A 23,935-nucleotide genomic window follows, 5' to 3' on the forward strand; every position below is an offset into this window, starting at 1 on the left:
AGATATCATGTCTCTCCCATATATAGAATATCTTACTGGAACCGACATGTTCCAGATATCACCTGGAAGACAGTCTGGATGATCCCATAAATATCTAATTGTGAACAAGGTGAAGGAAATCTCATATAAAATTCTTCATAAATGTGACCCAGCCAGTCACTATATGGTAACATTTAAAAGAGACATAAATACTAATTGAACTTTCTGTGGGGATCATCCAGAAACTGTGGCACATCTCTTTTGGTTCCTCTACACAGAGATTCTGGAAGAATTTAGCAGTTTTGTTATTGTCCATATTTTAAGGGAGTTTTCTTTACGATGGGAAAATGTTTTATTCTGTTTCTTTAAGTTCCCCAGGAAGAATGATAAATGTTTTTTTTATAAAAAATTTGTTAATACTTTTAGCTATTTTATATCCATAAATGTAAGTTTATTAATAAAACACCATATTTCTGCCTTTTTATAAGGATATGAATTGTACATACAATCAATTTCAGACTCAACCAACAAAAAGCCTCTCAGAACAATATTTATATGTTGAATTTTTTCGCCTACTCATATCATCATTTTTTTACTCCTGGTTCTGTATGTTCATGTTCTGTTCTTTTGTAAACTTCATCTGTTTGTATGTTGTATACTCATTGTGTTTCAATAAAGTTCGATTTAAAAAAAGGTACGTTCTAAACGAAGCTTCAGACGTCACTGATCACGTGACTCTGGCCAAACGAATCAAGCCTCGACACGGTGCTTCTGAAGCAGCGCGTTGATCTTTCTGACACACGCACCGGAGCGTCAGCTTCAAGCGGACCATCACTACGTCTCACATCTAAAGGTGTCAAGGTAACTTTGAACTGAGTTCAGTCAATCTGGAGTTTTCCCAAGTTTTCTGTTGCTCTCTGTGAGAGAAGAGCGTTAAAGGCGGGGCTCTCCAGAGTCCAGCAAAACAGGAAACCACAGCTGGGTGTGTGTAAGTGTGCAAACCAATAGAATGCATCGTGGTGGGGGGGGGGCATCACGGGCAAGAAAAAAAGAAAATAATCGGTCGTACCCATGCTTCCCCGACGTCATGCCAGCGCATATTGGGAAATTCGTAGGCACCGATCGGTTTTCTATCAGCCATTTGCTGGGAGTAAGGGCGCCCTCCGTTTGCGAGGTGCGCCTGCTGCTGGCGGCACAGGGAGGAGAGGGCGGGGCGGCGGGGAGTCTCTGGCTGGCTGGAGCGGCATCTAATAACCAACTCGCAAAACAAAATAAAAACAACACAACAAACAGATATTATGATACAGACTTATAATCTGCACCGATGTTTTTTCTACATTCTATAAAGTGAGCGCGAGAGCCCTCGGTGCGCCTGCGCGCTGCTGAAGTCAAAGTAAACTTTATTATCATCTCCGCTACAGACAGTCCAGCATATAGAGAGACAAGACGACGAGGCTGCAGTTACAGCGGTGCAAGTAAACAAACAATAAATATAAGAAGAGTAAGAAAATAAATCTACACTTTAGGACTCGGGGTAAAGGATCAATAACAATTTAAATTTATAATTTACAGTTTGATGATTTAAAGTCTCACACAACCCGTCAAAAGGGGCGGGGCCGGCTGCTTCCAAGTAGAGCACATTTCATTTATAATGATGTAAATCCAAGCCCATCATGGATTCACGATCTGAATCCTGGGTTGTGTGAAATCCCAGAAATCAACCTTAGACAAAGTGAATCTGTGAACTAAGGTGTAGGTCTGTTAGGCAGGGCCGTGCAGAGAGGTTTAAAGGGGTGGGTGCTCAAAGTTAAAAAGGGGCACATTGAACCAGGCTGAATAACAACAACACACATTCATCAAGAATCTAATATGGGCAACAAGGCAAAGCAAACGTAGCCGATGCTTTACCTGATGGGTACAATGTTGCTGTTGAGGGGTTGCTGTGGATAGTGCTGGAGGGCAGGCAGGGCTGGACTGGGACCGGCATTGTTCTCCGTCGTTTTGTACATTCCTTTTTTGTGCGGCAAAGAAAAAACAAGAAGGTATTGGAACCGGAGAATGAACGTTTTGCGGTGCTGCAATTGCAAATGCTTGTATTTGATGCGGTACTTGGATTGTTTTGCCAGGAGTTCCCGGCATGCAATGCACAAAGTCACGTGGTCTGTCAATCGCTATAGGAAAAACCATAAAGCCTTTGCATGAAAACAACTGCTTTGATGTACACTGCCTTGTTGGTATATATGTATCAATCTAATAAAGTTAAGCCTACACCATTCTCCCTATTCGGGATTTTAAACAGTACATAGATAAGATAAGATAAGATAGAACTTTATTAATCCCTCGGGTGGGTTCCTCTGGGAAATTCGATTTCCAAAAAAGCACAGCACCGACAGAAGTTACAGAGTTATACACACACACATATATATAAATACAGAGACAATATAAATAAAATATACGAAGGGGATAAATAGAATAAATAGGAATAAAAATAAAAATACAAGTGAATTGCACATTTCAAGTATTGAGTCTATTGCACCGTTGACTATTTACAAAAGTATTGCACAAAAGGTATTGTACAGTGAGGTGAAGAGGCACTACAGCTTAGTTGTTCCCTCCTTTGTCCTCCTGTTTCCCCTCCCTCTCCCCACCAGAGAGGAGTTAAACAGTCTGATGGCGTGTGGGACAAAGGAGTTTTTAAGTCTGTTAGTTCTTGTCTTTGGGAGAAGCAACCTGTCACTGAACAGACTCTTCTGATTGTTTATGGCCGTGTGCAGAGGATGCCTGGCATTGTCCATAATGTCCATCAGTTTCTTTAATGTCCTTTTCTCTGCCACTGTCACCAGAGTGTCCAGCTTCATGCCGACCACAGAGCTAGCCCTCCTGATCAGTTTCTCCAGCCTGGATGAGTCCTTCTTTGCTGTGCTGCTCCCCCAGCACACCACAGCATAGAAAAGTACTCCAGCAACCACCGACTGGTAAAACATCCTCAGGAGCTTCCTGCAGATGTTAAAAGACCTCAGCCTCCTGAGGAAGTACAGTCGGCTTTGGGCTTTTTTATACAGGTGCTCTGTGTTGCATGACCAGTCCAGTTTATTGTCCACCCACAGCCCGAGGTACTTGTACTTGTTGACCACCTCCACCTCCTCCCCCTCTATCTGAACCGGCAGTGGACCTGCTCTAGACCTCCCGAAGTCCACAACCAGTTCCTTAGTCTTTGAGGTGTTGAGTTGCAGGTGGTTTGTGTGACTCCATGCGACAAAGTTCCTCACCAGACTTCTGTACTCCTCTTCCTGATCATCCCAGATACACCCCATGATGGCTGTGTCGTCTGCAAACTTCTGAATGTGGCATAATTCAGAGTTGTAGCAGAAGTCAGAGGTGTACAGGGTGAAGAGAAGAGGGGACAGCACAGTTCCCTGTGGTGCTCCTGTGCTGCTGACCACTGTGTCAGACGTGATGTCCTTCAGCCTGACGTACTGTGGTCTGTCGGTGAGGTAGTCGGAGATCCAAGCCACCAGGCAGGGGTCCACCTCCATCCTGTTCAGTTTTTCTTGAAGCATACAGGGCCGGATGGTATTAAAGGCACTGGAAAAGTCAAGAAACAGTATCCTGACCGTGCCTTTTCCCCCATCCAGGTGTGAGTGGGCTCTGTGTAGGAGGTACAGGATGGCATCCTCCACTCCGACACCCGCCTTGTATGCAAACTGTAGTGGGTCCTGGGCATGTTGTACCTGTGGTCGGAGGAGGTTGAGGAAGAGCCGCTCTAGAGTCTTCATAAGATGTGACGTCAGTGCCACCGGTCGGAAGTCATTCAGCTCATTGGGCCGGTTCTTTTTGGGGACCGGGACGATGCAGGATGTCTTCCATAGGGCGGGCACTCTCCCCAGTCGCAGACTGAGGTTGAAGACTCGTTGTAGCGGCTCCCCAAGTTCAGCAGCACACGCCTTTAGCATCCTAGGACACACCTTGTCTGGGCCTGCTGCCTTTCTGGGGCGAAGCTTCCTCAGTTGTCTCCTGACCTGATCCACTGTGACACTGGGAGATGTTTGGGAAGAGGGGAGGGGGGGAGATGTCTTGCTGCTGAGAGAGGGATTGGAGGAGGGGGGTGTCATGGTGTCAGGAAGGGGGGGAAGCGAGGGAGGTAGGAGAGTGGGGATTGGACTCTGTAGTGAAGGTGAGGGTGAGGGTGGGGGGGTTGTGGGCTGGTCAAACCTGTTGAAGAAGTTGTTGAGTTCGTTTGCCTTCTCCACAGTCCCCCCCACTGTGCTTTTCTTGGTGTTGTGGCCTGTGATGGTTTTCACACCATTCCAGACCTCCCTCATATTGTTCCTCTCCAACTTCTGCTCCACCTTCCTCCTGTAGGTGTCCTTTGCTTCCCTCAGGCAGCGTTTCACCTCCCGCTGTGCTGCCTTCATCTCCTCCTTCACTTTGCTCCTGAAAGCCTTCTTCTTCATGTTGAGGACAGCTTTGACTTCCTGTGTTACCCACGGTTTGTTATTAGGATAACACCGTACCGTCTTAGCAGGGGCGACCGTGTCCACACAAAAGTTGAGGTAGTCTGTAAGACAGTGTGTCGCCCCCTCTATGTCCTCACCATGTGGGCTTAGGAGCACATCCCAGTCTGTGGTGTCATAACAGTCCCTCAGAGCATCCTCCTTTTCTGGGGTCCATCTCCGGATGGAGCGCGTTGTGACCGGCTGCCTTTGGACGAGGGGTGTGTATTGTGGCTGTAGGTAAACCAGGTTGTGGTCTGACTTCCCTAGTGGGGGGAGGGGGTGGCTCTGTATGCATCTCTCACATTAGCATACAGTAGGTCAATTGTCCTGTTGCTTCTTGTGGGACAATTCACAAACTGGTGAAAAGCAGCCAGAGTAGAGTCCAGTGTGGCATGGTTAAAGTCTCCAGATATAATAATGAAAGCCTCGGGGTTTTGTGTCTGAAGTCTTGCTGTGACTGTGTGTATTTTCTCACAGGCAGCTGTTGCGTCGGCCCTCGGAGGGATGTAAACACACACACAGATCACATGACTGAACTCCCGAGGTAGATAATATGGCCGCAAGCTAACAGCTAGCAGCTCCAGGTCCGGACGGCATACCGAAACTTTAACGGAGACGTGTCCAGGGTTACAGTATCTGTTGTTAACGTAGACAATGAGTCCCCCACCTCTGCTTTTTCCGCTGGCCTGCGTGTCCCTATCGGCTCTCACGGGTGTGAAACCGCATAGGTCTACGTTAGCCTGCGGCGTTAGCTCGGTTAGCCACGTCTCCGTGAAGATAAACAAGCTGCACTCACGGTATAGTCTGTGGTTGTTCAGAGCGCACAGTTCGTCAATCTTACAAAAACAAAAGACTGCTTGGTAGAGTTAACCTCCTGAACTATCTACAACACATGGTAGAAACCTGAAATTAAGACCAAGAACACTAGAGGTGAGACATGATCATTAATTAATATTAAAATTAATAAATGACAGATTTAGGGATATTTATTTACCAAAACAATAGAAAACAGCATGGTAGCACAATATATTTTGTTAACACAGCAACCTTTAAATATGAAAGGAGACAGAGAAAGAAAGGTGAGAAAGAAGAATAAGAATAACACTTAATTGAGTTTTTGATGGCATTTTACACACAGTACTAATACAGTATCTAGAAAATATGGGAAAATACTGGCATCATATACAGTACTTACTTCTGAAGAAATTATATGGGACCCTGAAAAACAGGACACAAGTGAAAGGACAAAGAACTGTGAATGGCAATTGATGGACTTGCTCAGATGATCACAGTACTGGCATCTTTATTCCAGAAAGGAATTAGAGAAATCATATACACTAGTACTTACGTTGATGAACTTAAAAAGTTGAATGGTCTCGAACCTCTTAAACAAACAATGTATGATCAGACCCTGACAAACAGGACAGAAAGGAATAAAGATTAGATGAATATTAAAATCTATAAAGGACAGATTATGATTGAATTGTATCACCAAAGACTATTCACTCATCAATAAAAGGTCACCTACAACACTTCCACAGCAGCAACACTGAACATATCTTAAGACATGGATACCTTTATGAAGTGAAAGGACAGACAGTGAAGGTTGAGAAAGAATTGTACTTAATAGATTTTTTCAGACGATGACAGTACTGGTATGCTTACTCTAGAAAAATGGTTGAATCATATTCCATATAGTACTTACTTAAAATGAACACACTTCAGTCCTCCTAAAATGACTGACAGCATCTGAAATGAAACACTGACAGATTAAGACTGTAAGAATATATGTTTATAAATGCCTAATACTCCAATCTCATATTTATTCTATCTATTAAGATGGACAAATTCTAAGCATTTACCAATCACTTGACTTGTTTGAAGTGAAGGCAGATGCTAAATGTATTCATTTAGGCAATAACAATAAAGCTGAATTTAATATTAACAATAGATAATTAGGAATGTTTTGCTCATTTTTATTTCACCTCACCAGGTTACAAAAGGAGCTTTCTCAGCAGGTCACTCTTCTCAGCTACCCTGTCAATGACCATGTCAGAGTCCAATGACATGAGAATGTCCTTTTCAGTGGCCATCAGCATAAACATCTCCAGCTTGTTTGCAGACAGGCTGCTTCGGAGTCTGCTTTTAATGAACTTGAGTGTAGAGAATGTTCTTTCACAGGCAACCTGAGTGAGGGAGAGGGTCAGCAGGTACTTGTATGCCAGCCCAAGGAGACGATAGGCATCAGACAGCATGTTGAACCGCCTGAGTATTTGATAGCAGCACAGTGGGCAATTTTTGCAAGTACCACAGCTTTCGGTCACAATTTCACTTTCTTCGTCCCATTCTTCAGATCTGTCCTTTGCTGTTCTGGTCGTGTACTCATCTACATGTGATGTCTTAAGCCTTTCCCACTGTTCAGCAAAACGTTTCAGTTCTGACTGAAGGTTATTAACTGTAGCCCTGCTGTCAAATTTAAGTAGACAGGCGCTGAGGTTCTGAAATGCATTACTTGGAAGAGAAACTGTTCTGACCTGGCTAAACTTCCTGGGGTCCAACCATGCCAAATCGGCAAGAAGAGGGCCATGTATGACAAATCGTCTGTGGATTGCTTCAATAACTGTGTCCAGGATGATGTTGTGCACTTTCACCTCATATGATTTCTCAGCATTGATTTGCAACTCATCTTCAGGCATCTCTCCGGCCATGCCTTTTCTCTTTTTGGCTCTCTTTTTAGGTAGTTCAGCCTCCACTTCCATGTCTGTGTTGTTCTCCCTCTCCTCTAGTTTTTGATTTGTCTGTTTCACAAATGTGTCTGCAGCTGTCTTCACAGTTGGAAAGTCCCTGGCAATACTTTTGAGGCCATCTTGTGTGGCAGTCACCATATGATGGGCAGAGAGAATGTCCATCCCCTTTGACTGGAGGTACTTTGACAGACGAGTTGTTGCTCAAACACTCTAAGAAATATCTGTGCTGTTAACACAGTTTCATGCTTCAAGAGACACTCTTTAAAGCCTCGTGCTTTGGCACGAACAGCTGGCTTTTCTTTTTCCCTCTTTTCAATGGCTTCCATCGTCAGCACTACATGAACGAAGAGGCCATCATCTGGTTTTCCAAAATGTCCAAAGATTTTCTGGAGGGCATCATGCTTGGCCCACCACCGTGTCTCACCTATTGGACTGAGGCGTCTGTGTCTTGTGTTTTCGGTTTGTTTCTCCCACAGATTAACCCTGTGATAGGACTCCTTGATGAACACAGCTATGTCATTAAGTAAATTAAAGAGTGATCCACTTTCAATGACACTTTGTGTTGTGTCAGCAATCACAAGATTAAGTATGTGTGCATAGCACCACACATGCACATGAGTTGGAGACTGGGCAGTCATAAGTGCTGAAAAGCCTTTGTACTGGCCCTGCATATTTGAAGCACCATCTGTTGCATTCCCAATGCACATGGCCTTGTCTAGATTCAGATGCTCTAAAACTCCAGAAAGCAAGTTTACAAAGTACTGCCCCGTGGATGCTTCGCACCTCACTATGGAGACAAGCCTCTCCTGCACAGACTCAGTAACATACCTGATGATTACTGAACACGGATCATAACCTGTGATGTCTTGGGTTGTGTCTAGCTGAACAGAAAACATCCCAGCTTTCTGGACATCACTGGCGATGCTCTCTTGAAGGAGATCAGAATCAGAATCAGAAAGGGTTTTATTGCCAAATGTTGAGCAGGTTTACAACATTAGGAAATTGCTGTGGTGCTTCAGTGCAAACATACTGTTATAAATTACGTTTAAATAGACATGAAAATAAAAAATAAGAGTAAGAATTAAAAGTGCTAAGTAGATAGATATATACATGATATATACATGAGTGCAGGTGGTGATCAGTGACAAACATGGAATGATGCAGTGAACACAGCGTAGGGTCATGTGTTAGTGGTGGGAACAGTCATACGGTTATTGTTCATGTGTCCAACAGCAGAGGGGAAGAAACTGTTCTTATGGCGAGAGGTTCTGGTGCGAATGGACCGGAGCCTCCTGCCTGAGGGGAGCAGGTCAAACAGACTGTGTCCAGGGTGAGAAGGGTCAGCTGAGATCCGAGCTGCACGCCGCAATGTCCTGGAGGTGTACAGGTCCTGCAGAGATGGGAGTCTGCAGCCAATCACCTTCTCAGCAGAGCGCACAACACGCTGCAGTCTCTGTTTGTCCCTGATAGTGGCTCCAGCGTACCACACAGTGATGGAGGAGGTGAGGATGGACTCGATGATTGCGGTGTAGAATTGCGTCATCGTCCGTGTTGGCAGGTTGAATTTCTTCAGCTGCCTCAGGAAGTACATCCTCTGCTGGGCTTTCTTAATGACGGAGGTGATGGTGGGCTCCCACTTCAGGTCCTGGGTGATGGTGGTACCCAGGAAGCGGAATGAGTCCACAGGGGTGATGGGGGTGTCAGACAGGATGATGGGGGGGAGTGGAGCTGTGTGCTTCCTGAAGTCCACAATAATCTCCACTGTCTTCTGGGCATTCAGCACCAGGTTGTTGTGGCTGCACCAGGACACCAGACGTCCAACCTCCCTCCTGTAGGCAGACTCATCCCCGTCCGAGATGAGTCCAATAACGGTGGTGTCATCTGCAAACTTGATTAGCTTGACAGACTGGTGGGTGGAGGTGCAGCAGTTGGTGTATAGGGAGAAGAGCAGAGGAGAAAGAACACAGCCCTGAGGGGAGCCGGTGCTGATGGTCCGGGAGTCCGAGACATTCTTTCCCAGCCTCACATGCTGCTTCCTGTCCGTCAGGAAGTCAGTGATCCACCGGCAGATGGAATCAGGCACATTCATCTGGGAAAGCTTGCCTTGGAGATGGTCTGGAAGGATGGTGTTGAAGGCAGAGCTGAAGTCCACAAACAGGATCCTGGCGTAGGTTCCTGGGGAGTCCAGATGCTGCAGGATGAAGTGTAGGGCCATGTTGATGGCGTCATCTACAGACCTGTTGGCTCTGTATGCAAACTGCAGGGGGTCCAGGAGGGGGGCCGTGAGGGTCTTGAGATAGGAGAGAACCAGGCGCTCAAATGACTTCATGACCACAGATGTCAGAGCCACGGGTCTGTAGTCATTTAGTCCAGTGATCCTAGGTTTCTTGGGGACAGGGATTATGATAGAGGACTTGAAGCAGGCAGGCACATGACATGCCTGCAGTGAGGAGTTGAAAATGCCAGAAAACACTGGGGCCAGCTCGTTTGCACAGTGTCTGAGGGTGGCAGGAGACACACCGTCTGGGCCGGGAGCTTTCCGAGCATTCAGACTCTTAAACTGCTTCCTCACATCTGCTTCATGAATATGAAGAGTTGTGGTGGGAAGAGGTGGTGTGAAATTCTCTTTTGTGTGGGGTGAGGGGAGGGGGGTGTTGTAGGTGAACAGTTTGAAGGTGGTGATGGCTCTATGGAGGGGGGAGAGGTGGGGGAATGAGTGTCCAAAGTGTCTCTATTATTGGGGCCGTTGGAGGTGTGAAGGCTGCCTGGTGGCTCGTCAAAACGGCAGTAAAAGTCGTTAAGGGTGTTGGCCAAGAGCAAGTCATCAGTGGAGTGGGGGGTTTTAGGCTTGTAGTTGGTGATATTCCTAAAACCTTTCCACACAGAGGCCGAGTCATTCTCTGAGATCTGCTGCTGCATCTTCTCAGAGTGCTGATGTTTAGCAACGTCCACTTCTTTAGTGAACCTGTACTTGGCCTCTCTGTAGCAGTCCCTGTCTCCGCTTCTGAACGCCTTTCTCTTTTCCAGCCACAGCTTTTTGAGTTTAGGAGTAAACCAGGGTTTGTCATTGTTATAACTCACCCTGGTGCATGATGGCACAATGCTGTCCTCACAGAAGTGGATATAGGAGGTGACAGTGTCCGTAAACTCGTCCAAGCTGTTAGAAGCAGCCTTCATTGTGTCCCAGTCTGTAGACTCCAAACACGTGCGAAGCTCCTCCACAGCCTCGTTGCTCCACAGTTTTTTGGTCCTCACGACAGGTTTGGAGAGCTTCAGCCTCTGTCTGTACGCGGGGATTAGGTGGATCATGACGTGGTCAGAAAGTCCGAGTGAAGCGTGGGGCACCGCGCGATAGGCCCCGCTGATCGTGCTGTAACAGTGGTCTAATGTCCTCTCCTCTCTGGTCGGGCATTTAATATACTGCTTATATTTGGGAAGCTCATGGCTCAGATTGGCTTTGTTAAAGTCCCCAAGAGCAATGATGAGAGAGTCCGGGAATGTCCGCTCCATGTGCAGTGTCTGCTCCGCGAGTGCGCACTGAGCTGCCTGCGCAGATGGCCAAGTGCATCAATCACTGAGTTGACAGTTGTTTTGGGTGATGAGAGATCCTCTACCTCTTGATCCACTGGTCTGATGCAACTTCTTGCTTTTTTCAATGCAGTCATTCAAATGTTCTCCAAGGCACATATCATACTTGCCTAATAACACAATCAGTTCCAGAAAGTTACCATGATCGATGGTGTTATCACCTAAAGTGTATGCAGCCTCATTCTCCACATGCCTATAGCTGAGTCCCCTCTTCCCAAGTACTTTGATCACATCCACTATACGCTCTAAAACTTGCCGTCTCTTTTTCACTTGTGCTCTGTGAGCTGACAACTGACTGCCAGCAAACAAGCTCCTGATGTTGCCTTTTGAGCACCTTAAGAAAAAAGCTTCAGCACAGGTCTGGTGTGTATTGCTCTTTTCATGCTCCTCTGTGCGCAGATGTATATGTCGCCAGTCACTCATGCCTGTTATAAATGTGCTGGTGTCAGTCAGCCTTGCAAATGCCAGACACACAAAGCAGAACAATAAATGGCGTTCTTTGCAATAAGTAAGACACTTCCTGTTGGTGCCATCTTTACAGCTGAACACCCTCATCACAACTGCACTGCTACTGTTCTGCTGTGGGTGGTAATCTAAGAAGGCCTGTAATATGGCAGGTTCAGGGCGAGCAAAGTAATCGATGCCCTGGCTCTCTCTCTCTTGCTCTTCCATCTCTCTCTCTCTTGCTCCATCTCTCTCTCTTGCTCCATCTCTCTCTCTTGCTCTTCCATCTCTCTCTCCTGCTCTTCCATCTCTCTCTCCTGCTCTTCCATCTCTCTCTCCTGCTCTTCCATCTCTCTCTCCTGCTCTTCCATCTCTCTCTTCTGCCCTTCTGTCTCCTCTGTCACAGACTTCTCCACTTTTGATGATAAATCAGCTGGTGCAACATGGATTGGCACAATTTGTTAAGATTTTGAGAAGTTTGAGAAACTAACCTTAAGCATAAAATAAAATTTACTATCAGTAACTTCATAGCACCCGCCCAGCAGTATATAAACTCCGTCATGCTAGTTACGCTGTACGAGTTATTCTAAGCGACTATATAAAGTCACCACAACGAAAACAAACTACAACTAAAATTAGTTTATATCTGACACAGATAGACAGCAGGTCATAACTTCTTACCTGAAGTTCAGTTCCTCTGCCACTATGACCGGCGGCCGCCTCGGGTCTCTCCTCCTCTTGCCTCCCCTTTCCTTCATCCACCTGCTGGCCTCCACCACTTGCTGATCTTGCTAAATCTATGGAAGCTGTGCCATAGCTACCACCAAACAATTCAGTAATTTTCACACATTTGGCAGCGTCTGCCTGAAGGGCTTGTTTCTTTTTGGCCCTAATTTTTTCGGCACCTCCTTTCCTTTTTTTGTTCTCCATTTTCTTTAGTTCGTCTATAAGATTGCTAAACAAGGGGGAGGGTGCATCCGACCTCCTCGGCTGTAATTGGTCCAGCCCAGAGTCGATCATGACCAATTGGCCAATCCAACACCTTTCATTGTTTATACCCTTCCCAAAAAAAAAAGAAAAAAAAAAAAAAAGAAATCGGTCGGCCCATAAAAACAAAAAATCGCCAGCGGCCCACCGGGCAAATGATGGCCAGTCCAGCTATGAGGGCAGGGCTGTGTTGGTCTGAGACTGTAGACATTAAAAAGTCCACAGGAGAGATGGTAGCTGATTAAACAAGTGTCATGAGATAATAACAAAATGCAAAGATTGGTGACAGCGCTTGGAACCATAAGGCAACAAAAAACTGTGAGAAATAATTTAGGCTCTGCCTGTGAATCACTCTTTGCTTCTCTTCTTCCTTCCATCCCATCATTTCATATATCACTCTGCACTTGCTGTCTATGTGAGAACAAGGCACAACTTGCTATTGCAATAAACTATAATCTAGTTATCCACACCTAACAACTCTTGCACTTAATCTATAATAAAATGATGACAGAAAAATGTTATAGCCCTGCCTTTAGTAGCCTCACACAGCTCCTGCTGTTTCCTCCTCATGTCCTTACCAGCCATGTCTGCACAATGTTATATCATGAGTAATATTTTTTTTAAAAATCCATCTAAATAAAAAACACACATGCACGCACACACAGTGACATTTTAGACCTTCTTCAGAATACTGTATATACTATGGGCATCATGGTGCTGATCCAGAATCCTTACATTATTATTTATTACTAGAGCTACAATAATAAAGCAAAGAGGAGGGGGAAGTAATAAATATGAAATAACGTCATTATGATGATTCCATGTGTTTCACTATCCACTCTGTGCAGGGCAAAGCTTATTACATTTTTAAACTGTAGAGATACAATAATCTTCCTGCTGTAACATCCAAATTTTGTCTTATTTAAAATATAAATCTAATATAATCTGCTTCTTAATGTATGTTCTTTAAAATACAGCTTGTGTTTTTAATATATTATAATTATAATAATGCATAATTATGTGGACATGCATATTAGATCGTTTTTTAGTGAAATATAATTCCCCCAGAAAGGCAGGAAAAGCCCTGTAACTTACTTTAAAACTAAATATGTTCCCTAAAACGGTGACAGAGCTACAGACCCATGACAGCCTTACACAGGTAGCCAGCAGCTGTGACCAGCACTACCTGTGCAGTTAATAAAAGGACAGGTAATGTTTGTCGCGCTGTTGCACACACAGCACGCTCGTTTGTTTCAGTTCGTCAGTTGCAACAAGACAGCTTACCAACGTGTACGTAATAAGCTAACACTCCTGTGTGCTACACACTACAGTGTGCGCTGTACACCTACTTACTGGTTTTGTCGCATCAGTCTGTGTCTCTGAGTTAACTTGTTTCTCCTACAGCTCCGGACCGCTAAAAATGTGCGTGCTCTTTGTGAGCTCGTTCCCGGCTCGTAACCAGCGCTTTCTGCCGTCAAGGGCGATCATTGGTTAAATGTGATCATGTGACTGATGCAAGCCAGATCCTTTTATTTAGCAAAACTGTGATTAATAGTTAAATATTATTGTTGAGGGGCACAGACAGGACTCCGCACACACACACACATTAAAAAAAAAAAAAAAAAATTAAAAAAAAAAAAAGTTGCCTCAACATAAGGGCACCTTGGGCACCCATCAGGAAAGGGGCGGGTGCTCAAGCCCCTCTACCCCCCCCCCCCCCCCCCCCCTCTGCACGTGCCTGCTGTTAGGTTAATTGTGCTGATCCTCGGGTTGGGGGATTTGTGTTTGTACTGGAGCGCAAAATTCAAACCAATGGAAGATGGACAACAAAAGTTCAAAGCCATCAGGTGCTCAGGTTAGAAAAAAGAGAAAAGATGCAGGTAAGCAGACGCGTGATTGGATAATGGCAGGTCATCCTGAACCAATCAGACTAAACTCCAAACAATACATTATGTTACAGATTTTAATATTAATTAGTCATTGTTACTTGTTGATTTGTCCTTTTCTCATTGTGTGACGAATTATGACGACTGTTTGGTAGCTGTTATTGTCTCTCTCTCTCTCTTCATGTGTTTCTCTGGTGAAACAATAGTTTTGTGTTAATGTTAGGGCTGCACGATTTTGCATAAAATGAGAATCACGATTTTTTGGCTTAGAATTGAGATCATGATTCTGTCATAACAATAAATAAACATAAAACAACAAATGTCTCACGTTTTGTTGTTGCAGCAAAATGTTCTCCTGCTTGAAATTCCGTCTCCACCGTTGCTCGACGCTGCGTGTACAGAGCAGGTAGTGCAACAATAGAAAAATAGTTGCGGGACGGCACTGTGTAGCGTTTGTCTAGGGTGTTGATCGTTTTCCTAAATCCCTCGTTTTGCACAGTGTTGATGGAGCCATATCTTTGGTTAGGTGATAAGTGATAGCCTCCGTAATGTCTTTGTGCCTGCGGGAGTTCGACGTGTATAGGGAAGCGCTGTATAAGGTTCCCGTTATTGATGTTTGGGTGGTTGACCGGGACGGATTTTCTCCTGTCACTTTCTCGTCATCCCTGACGTGCTCTCCGTTGTTGTTTCCCTGCTAATTTTAGCATCACACGGCACAGCTTCTGTATCACGTGGTATAAGGCTCCGCCCTTGTCATTTGTTGAGCAGGAAGAGTGAGCGCTTGTTTTCATGCACAGTACGTCCCGGATCAAAATGTGAAGTTTTACAAATCACCACTTCTTTAGTGAATATCATTTCAGTCTCAGACAACCTCGTTTCTCTTACAGAGGTTGAATGCACCTTCTGCGGATGGCGGTACCACACAGTGTGCGTGGACTTTCCCTGCACAGACGGCAACTACAAATGCTGTGAATGCTAAATAAACAGAAACAAATGATCCCTGTTGTCTTTGCTTGATGATTGGTTTGAGTCTTGACAATCCACATTGCTGGCGTTGCATCTTTCAATGGCAGCAATGGCAGGTATCAGTGCTCAAACCTTTTGTGTTTGTTTCCAACAAGTTGCCCACCTCGGGAAACAAAAATGTGTTCTTTTACTTGTCAGATGAACATATGAGACACTTTGACTCTTCAGTGCAGTGTGGAGCCTAACAAAGATCTGTTTTGTGTCCCAGCTGATCAGCAGGAGGAGGAGAGTCTGACGGAGCAGCAGAGGAACATTTTCAGCTACTTGGACTCAGCTCAGCCACTACAGAGGAAACAATGAGCTCAACACAGAAGGTGACAGACAGAGCAGGACCATATGACCAAAGATATTTATCACCATATACATCCGAACATTTGCCATAACGATGTAGCTGACGATATAATTGACACCAGACAAAATACTTTACAGCTGCACAACTTTATTAAAAACCCATCAATGTATTTTCACTGAAACAAGCAGCTGTTGTTTATGTGCATTAAAGTTATATAAAAATGTAACAGTGCAAATGCAAATTCCTCGCTGACAGTTTAACCAAAAGGCGTTTCCAGTGGAAACTGGCCGACACATCCTGAGCATAACCATGTATAATATCCACTAAACTTCAGAAGAGGTTATACAGTCGTGGCCAAAAGGTTTGAGAATTGCATAAATATTGGAACCTGGAGAAGTTGCTGCTTAAGTTTTTATAATAGCATTTTGCCTGCACTCCAGAATGTTATGAGGAGTGATCAGATGAACTGCATCGTCCTTCTTTGCCATGAAAACGAACTTAATCCCCAAAAAGCCTTACCGCTGCATTTCATTGCTGTCATCAAAGGACCTGCTGAGACCATTTCAGTGATCGTCTTCTTAACTCAGGTGAGAATGTTGGCGAGCACGAGGCTGGAGATCATCATGGCTGTATCCCGATTCAGGTTCTGCAGCTTTAAAGTCCTCGAGGGCCGCGTACTCAAAGACCGCTAAGGCCGAAGTGCGAGGCTCGTAGGCTCGTGAAATGGGACGTCTAGCCTCCGTCGCGCTGCACAGGTTGCCTAGCAACCATGATACTAACAGCTGGAAATGTTTCATACAGCTTTGTTTGACAGAAATGAAGGAGAACATATTTAGTTCATTTGTTTCTACATGAGCTCTGTGTGATTTGATGAGTATCTGAGGCTGAGACCACAGGACTGTGAAACATGATTGTTGGGCTTCATTTCTGTGCTGAACAGTCGTTTAAGATTAGCTGTAAATAACAATTAGCTGATGTTGTTCATGAGACTAAAGTCATCTCACTGTGGTAATGTAAATATAATATGGCCAATATTATAGTTATCATATTAATCACTTCACTCACAGACAAGTATCTGTGACAGTGTTTATATAGATGTATCATATATAAGAGACAAATATTGTTCCTTCAGTATGTTGGTACTAAATTTGGCTCAATGCTTACATATACCGTATTTTCACGACCATAAGGCGCACTTAAAAGTCTTAGATTTTCTTCAAAAAGTGCGGCGCGCCCTATGGCGCACCGCGCTATAGGGCGCACCGCGCTATGTGTTGTAAGGAGGACGTAGTAGAGAACACCATAAGAACATTAAAGGGTGAAGTGTGGGCGTTGATCGTATATACCGGGACAATCGCACATACCTGTATAAAAGAACAGGTATGTGCATTATGCAGGACATCGTTGTTTTAACAACCCTGAAAATGGCAAAGAGACACGCTTACGAAGCACAGTTTAAACTGAAGGCCATCAGCTACGCGGAGGAACATGGAAATCGAGCAGCGGCGAGAGAATTTAAGATTAACGAATCGATGGTTCTCAAATGGAGGAAGCTGGAAAACAAGCTCCGGCAGGTCAAGAAAACGCAGCTGAGTTTCCGCGGACATAAGGCGAGGTGGCTCGAGTTGGAGGAAAGACTCGAGCGGTGGATCATCGAGCAAAGAGCGAGCGGGAGAAGCAGTTTCGACGGTCACCATTCAGCTAAAAGCAGTTTCACTAGCTGAAGAGATGAACATTGAACATTTCCAAGGAGGTCCGTCTTGGTGCTTTCGTTTTATGAAACGGTGCCATTTTTCCATCCGGACCAGGACTACGGTAGCGCAGGAACTTCCAGCGGATTATAAGGAAAAGCTGGCCATCTTCCGCTCCTACTGCAGCAAACACATCGGCGACAAACACATCCAGCCCAGCCACATCACAAACATGGACGAGGTCCCGCTCACTTTTGACATCCCGGTGAGTCACACTGTGGAGAAGAAGGGGACCAGCACGGTAGCGATACGCACAACGGGGTATGAAAAGTCTTCTTTTACTGTTGTGCTTGGCTGCCATGCTAATGGACAGAAACTGCCGCCTATGGTGATTTTTAAGCGGAAGACTTTGCCTAAAGAGAAGTTTCCAGCAGAAATCATCATTAAGGCAAATGAAAAGGGCTGGATGGATGAGGAAATGATGAAAGACTGGCTGAGGGAGGTGTATGTAAGGAGACCAGGTGGTTTTTTTCCACGCATCACCATCGCTGTTGATCTGTGACTCTATGCGTGCCCATCTCACAGCCGATGTGAAAAAACTTGTGAAGCAAATGAACTGTGAGCTTGCTGTCATTCCGGGAGGCCTGACAAAGGAACTCCAACCGCTGGACATCGGTGTGAACCGCCCGTTCAAAGTAAGGCTGCGAGCGGCCTGGGAGCGATGGATGACCGGTGGAGACCACAGTTTCACTAAGAGTGGAAGGCAGTGCCGGGCGAGTTACGCCACAATTTGCCAATGGATTGTAGATGCTTGGGCTAACATGTCTGCTGGCACTGTTGTTCGAGCTTTCGCAAAAGCCGGCATCGTTTCCGAGGAGCCGCACGGCACAGAAAGTGACTCTGACAGTGAAGAAAGTGAACCTGGCATGTTTGATGGAGATTTAGCGCAGCTGTTCAATTCAGACACAGAGGATGAGGACTTCGATGGGTTTGATTGATGATAAAAATGTGAGTACCAAACTTTGTTTTGCTCCTGCTTTATTTTTAAATACGCACACTTGTATGCTTGTCTGTTGTTGATGATGACGATTATTGGTAATAAAAATGTGAGTACCAAACTCAGTTTTGCTCCTGCTTTATTTTTAAATATGCACACTTGTATGCTTGTGTGTTGTTGATGATGACGATTACCGGCAATAGAAATGTGAGTAAGGTACCGAATTCAGGTTTGCTCCCGCTTTATTTTTAAATACGCATACGGTACTTGTATGCACCCTATGGTCCAGTGCGCCTTATGTGTGTGTTAAATACAGTAAGGGCACACATAACTGAGACTGCGCCTTTTAGCACAGTGCGCCTTATGGTCGTGAAAATACGGTATGTGTAAAAAGCAAATGTAGGAGCTGTGATAACTGTGTCTGATAGAATGAAGAGTAGACTGATATATGAAATATTCCTTTATTGGGTGAGAAAATCAGACCATGTCATAACTGCTTTAAGTCACACAGAATAGATATCAGAGCCTTAAACAGGCTGACTTCTGCTAAATGGGTCAAACTGGGCAGAAAGTCTACAAACACATAACATCCTTATAGAATATGATGTAACACTATAGATCAACTTAGCTCAGAATATATAAAGCATATAAACAGTTACAGCAATATGATGCAACAAACACAGCAGCTACTGATCCAAAATACTCAAAGCTTCATAGAACTGAAACCAACATTTATTTTTAGCTCCATCCTGCTGCTGATACAGACTTTAGGTTTCTGAACATTAAACTTGTTGCTGCCTTTCATAGTGTGTAACTTGAAGGCCCTGAGTACTTTCTCCCACACTGAAAACACTGGGATGATCACATTATTTGAACATTACCTAATAAGACTGATTCAGCACAGACAGTTATGTTAAACTTTCCTAGCAGTCCTTCACAAACAGGGAACAGTCTGTCTATTCTCTCCATCTGTCAGCTGCTGCTGGCTCTTCCTCCTCCTCTTCCTCACACACTGCTGAGTTTGTCCTGGTGGATCATCAGGGGTGCAAAGCCTCACAGATGATGTGCAGCAGTGGCTCCCTCAGTCTGTCCTCACTCTGGACACTTGCAGCTTATCACACATGGAAATCAAATGTGTGATAAGCTGCAGGATTCAAACACAAGTGTAACTTATAAACACATGTTCATACTTTTATTCCACAATCAGAGAGAAAGAAACAGAGAGAGAGTGCAGGACAGACAGACAGGTGACAGTCTCAGGTGTACACACTGCTACACAACAGCACCAGAGAAGCAGGATTTAGTGTTTGTGTTATTACGAGTGTAAACAAGAAGAGTTCCAGATGGTGCAGTGGACACAAGTGTGACTGCTGTGATTAAAGCATCTTTCTTTCAGCTTAACGAGTGAACCGTCAGCTCGTTCAAACACACGTTAAAGTGCGTTTGGCTCGACACCAGCGAACAGAGGCAGCAATATAACACAGCTAACATTAACAGTGCAGTGAATCCTGTTTGTGCCGTGATGTTCAGGACTGCAAACCGAGCAGCATCACTGACTTTCAGCTTGTTGTGTTTGTGGATATATGACTGACTTTAATTATCCACAAAATCATCACATTCTCTGTCAGATTAAGGTCGACTATTGAACGGCGTATATTTTAAAGGCTTTAAAACCAAGTTAACGCTGAAAGTACAAACATCACTAATGTCACATAACTCTGCCGACAAGGCATAGCTATGGCTATGAAATGCTCTTTGTGTATCACTTCTTCATTATGAAAGATGTCATTAATGCACTAGTAATGTCTCATCTGGAGTATTGTTCAATCATTTGGTCAGCAGCTAATAAGACAGATCTTAACAGACTTCAGTTAGTCCAGAATAAGGCGTCCAGATTAGTGTGAAGATGTTCATACTATACTAATATTGATAAAATGCATAATAACCTTTCTTGGCTTAACACCAGGTTGGATGTAATGTGTTAGAACTACCAGCAGGTGGGGATAAGAGACCTTTAAGGTGTTTGGTGCCACGCTCCACCTTCAGGTTTAAAACTAGTGTTAACACTAGGAAGGCCCAGGCTTCTACCTTTCTACCTTTAAAACCCGCCACCAGCCAAATGGCTGGTAGGCTTTTAGCTAAGCTTTAGCTTCAGGCAAGTGGAAGCTAAATTGGCTAGTCATTCATATGTAAATTGGGTTGTTACCTGGGAATTCTGGAGGGAGGGGAGTGGGGGTGTGTGGATGAGGGGGTGGGGGAGCTGCTAAAAGCGGTGAGCTTCCTTTTGTTTCATCTTGATGCATTCTCAATCATCCAGGGAAACAAATCTCCAAAAGTCACCAACTTGGAGTGTTTCAGTTTGCCATCTTAGGGAGAAATCAACACACATGGGTGTATGTCCTTTGTTGCTGAGATTTATTGATAAAAACAGTACAAAAAATCAACCATTTGTACACATTTTTACAAATAATTATAAAAAGTGAGTGAGTACATTTCAACATTTTCAGCAATCACTCACAATCCTGGCACTGCCATGGTATCTGTAGTCTGCATTTACCTTGGCTTGGCTTCCTGATCAATTGTCCACTACCAAAAGGAAGCCAAGCCCTGTGATCACACCTTGTTTTGTTGTAAAGGGTGGCAGGGCTTGGCTTCCTTTTGGTAGTGGAGCATTGATCAGTCGTCCATTGTGGCATCAATGTGATCACACCTTGTTTTGTTTTGCCAGGATTGTGAGTGATTGCTGAAAATGTTGAAATGTACTCACTCACTTTTTATAATTATTTGTAAAAATGTGTACAAATGGTTGATTTTTTGTACTGTTTTTATCAATAAATCTCAGCAACAAAGGACATACACCCATGTGTGTTGATTTCTCCCTAAGATGGCAAACTGAAACACTCCAAGTTGGTGACTTTTGGAGATTTGTTTCCCTGGATGATTGAGAATGCATCAAGATGAAACAAAAGGAAGCTCACCGCTTTTAGCAGCTCCCCCACCCCCTCATCCACACACCCCCACTCCCCTCCCTCCAGAATTCCCAGGTAACAACCCAATTTACATATGAATGACTAGCCAATTTAGCTTCCACTTGCCTGAAGCTAAAGCTTAGCTAAAAGCCTACCAGCCATTTGGCTGCTCTCCGGGTTTTAAAGGTAGAAAAGCCAAATGGCTGGGCTCTGGGCCTTCCTAGTGTTAATGGAGTTTGAAGGTTGAGTTTGTTCCACGACTGCATTTCACTCACTGCCTCTGTTTGTATCTCTGTCACTGCAGGACCAACATGGAGCCAGAAGTCAGCGCTCTCAGGAGGCCGACAAACCTCACAGAAGAAAGGGAGAGAAAAAACACACCTGTGACGAGTGTGGGAAGGGTTTTACTGTGAGGGCTTCACTAAAACAGCATCAGGTCATCCACACTGGAGAGAGACCGTTCAGCTGTGACTTTTGTGGGAAGTCTTTTTCCTTGAAGCGTTCCCTAAAACAACACCAACTCATCCACAGTGGAGTTAAAGCGTACAGCTGTGATCAGTGTGGCAGAGCTTTTACTCAAAGTAGCCACTTACAGAGGCATCTAGTTACCCACTCTGGAATTAAGCCATACAGCTGTGACATCTGTGGAAAAACTTTCAGCCAGAGAGGGAGCCGAAATACACACCTACGCATTCACACCAGACATGATGTGTACTGCTGTGAACAGTGTGGCAAACAGTTTACAACTCACACACACTTGCAACGACACATGTTTACCCACACTGAGGAGAGACCTTATCAATGTGACCTGTGTGAGAAGACTTTTAAATCTCCACGTCACCTGAGAGGACACCAACAGATCCACACCAGAAAGAGACTCTACAAGTGCAGCTACTGTGAGGTATGTATTTATATTGTTATCTTGTCATTTTAGCCTGACTGTTTGGAACAACTCTGCTCATTAAACTGTGTTAGCATGTTAGCAATTCTACTCCATGGAAAAGCAGCTCTGAGTGATTATTCAGATTTTCCTTTCAGTTATGATTTTAGTATTACTGTAGTATTATGGTGGTAGTATTGTAGTTATTGCAGCCCAGTAAACTGAGTGTGTTAACTGAAACAGTCAAATGTAGTTGGACGTCTGCAGAGATGCTCTTTATTTCAGGCGACGTTCAGGATACAAATGTTGAAGGACTGACTTACACTGTCTTTGTGTCTTTGTTTAGAAGCAGAGCGACACAGATGGATCCAGTTCTCAACCCTGTCATCACTGTGGTGGTGGGAAAGACTTTCATTGTGACCTCTGTGGAAAAACTTTCAGTCGGCAAAAGACCCTAAAAAGACATCAACGTAGACACACTGGAGACAAACTGAAATACTGCAAAGAATGTGGGAGAAGCTTCACCACACCAAGTGATTTAAAACGACATGAACTGATTCACAGTGGGGTTAAAAAGCACCTCTGTGATCAGTGTGGGTCATCCTTCACCACTGCAAGTCAGCTTAAAACACACAAAGGAGTCCACACAGGAGAGAAACCACACAAGTGCAGACACTGTGAGAGAAGCTTCTCACAGTCAGGTAATCGTAACAGTCATGAACGTGCACACATGGAAGGAAACTACAGCTGTGACCAGTGTGACAAGAGCTTCAGGAATCTCAGTTCATACTCTGCACACAAACGATCCCACGTTACTAATAAACTGTTTCACTGTTACCAATGTGCCCAAACATTCACCTCATTGTCTGCTCTGTGCAAACATCAGCGCGATCACTCAGGGCTGAAATCACTCCCATCACTGGATCACAGTGAATCTGAAGACACAGAAAGATCCTCTGGTTTCTGTGTCAGACTCAAAAAGCTTGAGATCAGGCTCCACAGAGTTCAGATAGAATCATTTAAACTTGTGTTGAACTGAACTGGTTGCTGGGCTGAACTTCTACATAATACAGATCTACATGGGATCTTCTTTTCTGTTTTTTACTGAGTCAGTTTTGTCCTTTTTTCTCTGTCCTGGTTTTGCTCGTCTGTAAATGATTGAAACTCAGTCAAATAGTTCATTGTTCTCCAGCAAAACGTTTTGGAAACTCATGTTTAACCTTTAAAACTCTGACATGTTTTAGCACACAAGGCTTCATTGGGGAGTTCACTCATGATTGGACCATGAGAACAAAGGTTTTTAGTTCTTTCAAAGAGAGTCTTGGAGATGTTTGATGTTTCTGTTTTTCTGAAACCACCTGAAAGAAAAACTATTTTTCTTGCTTTATGTAGTGTGGAAGTTTTTAATGTTTCTTCATCTGTGATGTTCTTGAATGTGTTCACGTGAAGATGGTACAAATAAACTGTCCTTTCAGCTTTAGCTCCTAATTTATTCATTATTTATGGATGTAGCACAGCAGCCGTCTCTTGATTAACACATGGAGGGCTCGGGATCTGATGGTGTCGTCTCCCTAATTTGCCCACTCAGTAAATCTCACTCATGGCCAAGAAATTGAAATAAACCTTGTTTCCCTGCTGGATAGTGATCCACTGTAACTCTGCTCCTCCTTCCTGTTTAGGATTTCTGTGGCTGAAGTAAAATTCCCTCCATCCATCACTTATCCTAGCTAACCCAAAGTGAAATAAAGTTTTGCTCGTCTTAAAAAAGCATTACAATAATGGGCATTACCAATGCAAACTGAATGATACAGAAGATGAAAGAAGAGACTTTGATCAGTTAATAAAGCTCATGATCTTGATTCATTGTGGCTGCTACACAGATACTTCTGGGTCACTTCTCTCAGTTAGGAACCTTCCTCACCAAACTGACTGTTGGACCACACCCCTGGTTTC

The 23,935-nt window shown here is 44.3% G+C and overlaps 1 protein-coding gene across 2 annotated transcripts; it reads left to right on the top strand.

Moving 5' to 3' along the window:
• The first annotated feature begins 692 nt into the window (after positions 1–692).
• Positions 693–23,462, top strand: LOC146672704 (uncharacterized). 2 transcript variants are annotated; one of them, XM_085388617.1, is made up of 4 exons: positions 693–840; positions 15,362–15,467; positions 21,407–22,003; positions 22,329–23,462. In XM_085388617.1, the coding sequence occupies exons 2-4, from the start codon at positions 15,450–15,452 to the stop codon at positions 23,019–23,021; spliced, it is 1,308 nt and encodes a 435-aa protein (XP_085244743.1). In that variant the 5' UTR covers positions 693–840; positions 15,362–15,449; the 3' UTR covers positions 23,022–23,462. The 2 variants fall into 2 exon arrangements, with proteins under 2 accessions (XP_085244743.1, XP_085244734.1); XM_085388608.1 differs by lacking the exons at positions 693–840; positions 15,362–15,467 and adding an exon at positions 17,680–18,144.
• Positions 23,463–23,935: the final 473 nt, after the last annotated feature.

The sequence above is a fragment of the Rhamphochromis longiceps genome, linkage group LG3, assembly GCF_057381845.1.
Source record: "Rhamphochromis longiceps isolate RC_006_pf linkage group LG3, R_longiceps_female_GT1.1, whole genome shotgun sequence".
In the NCBI taxonomy this organism is placed as follows: domain Eukaryota; kingdom Metazoa; phylum Chordata; class Actinopteri; order Cichliformes; family Cichlidae; genus Rhamphochromis; species Rhamphochromis longiceps.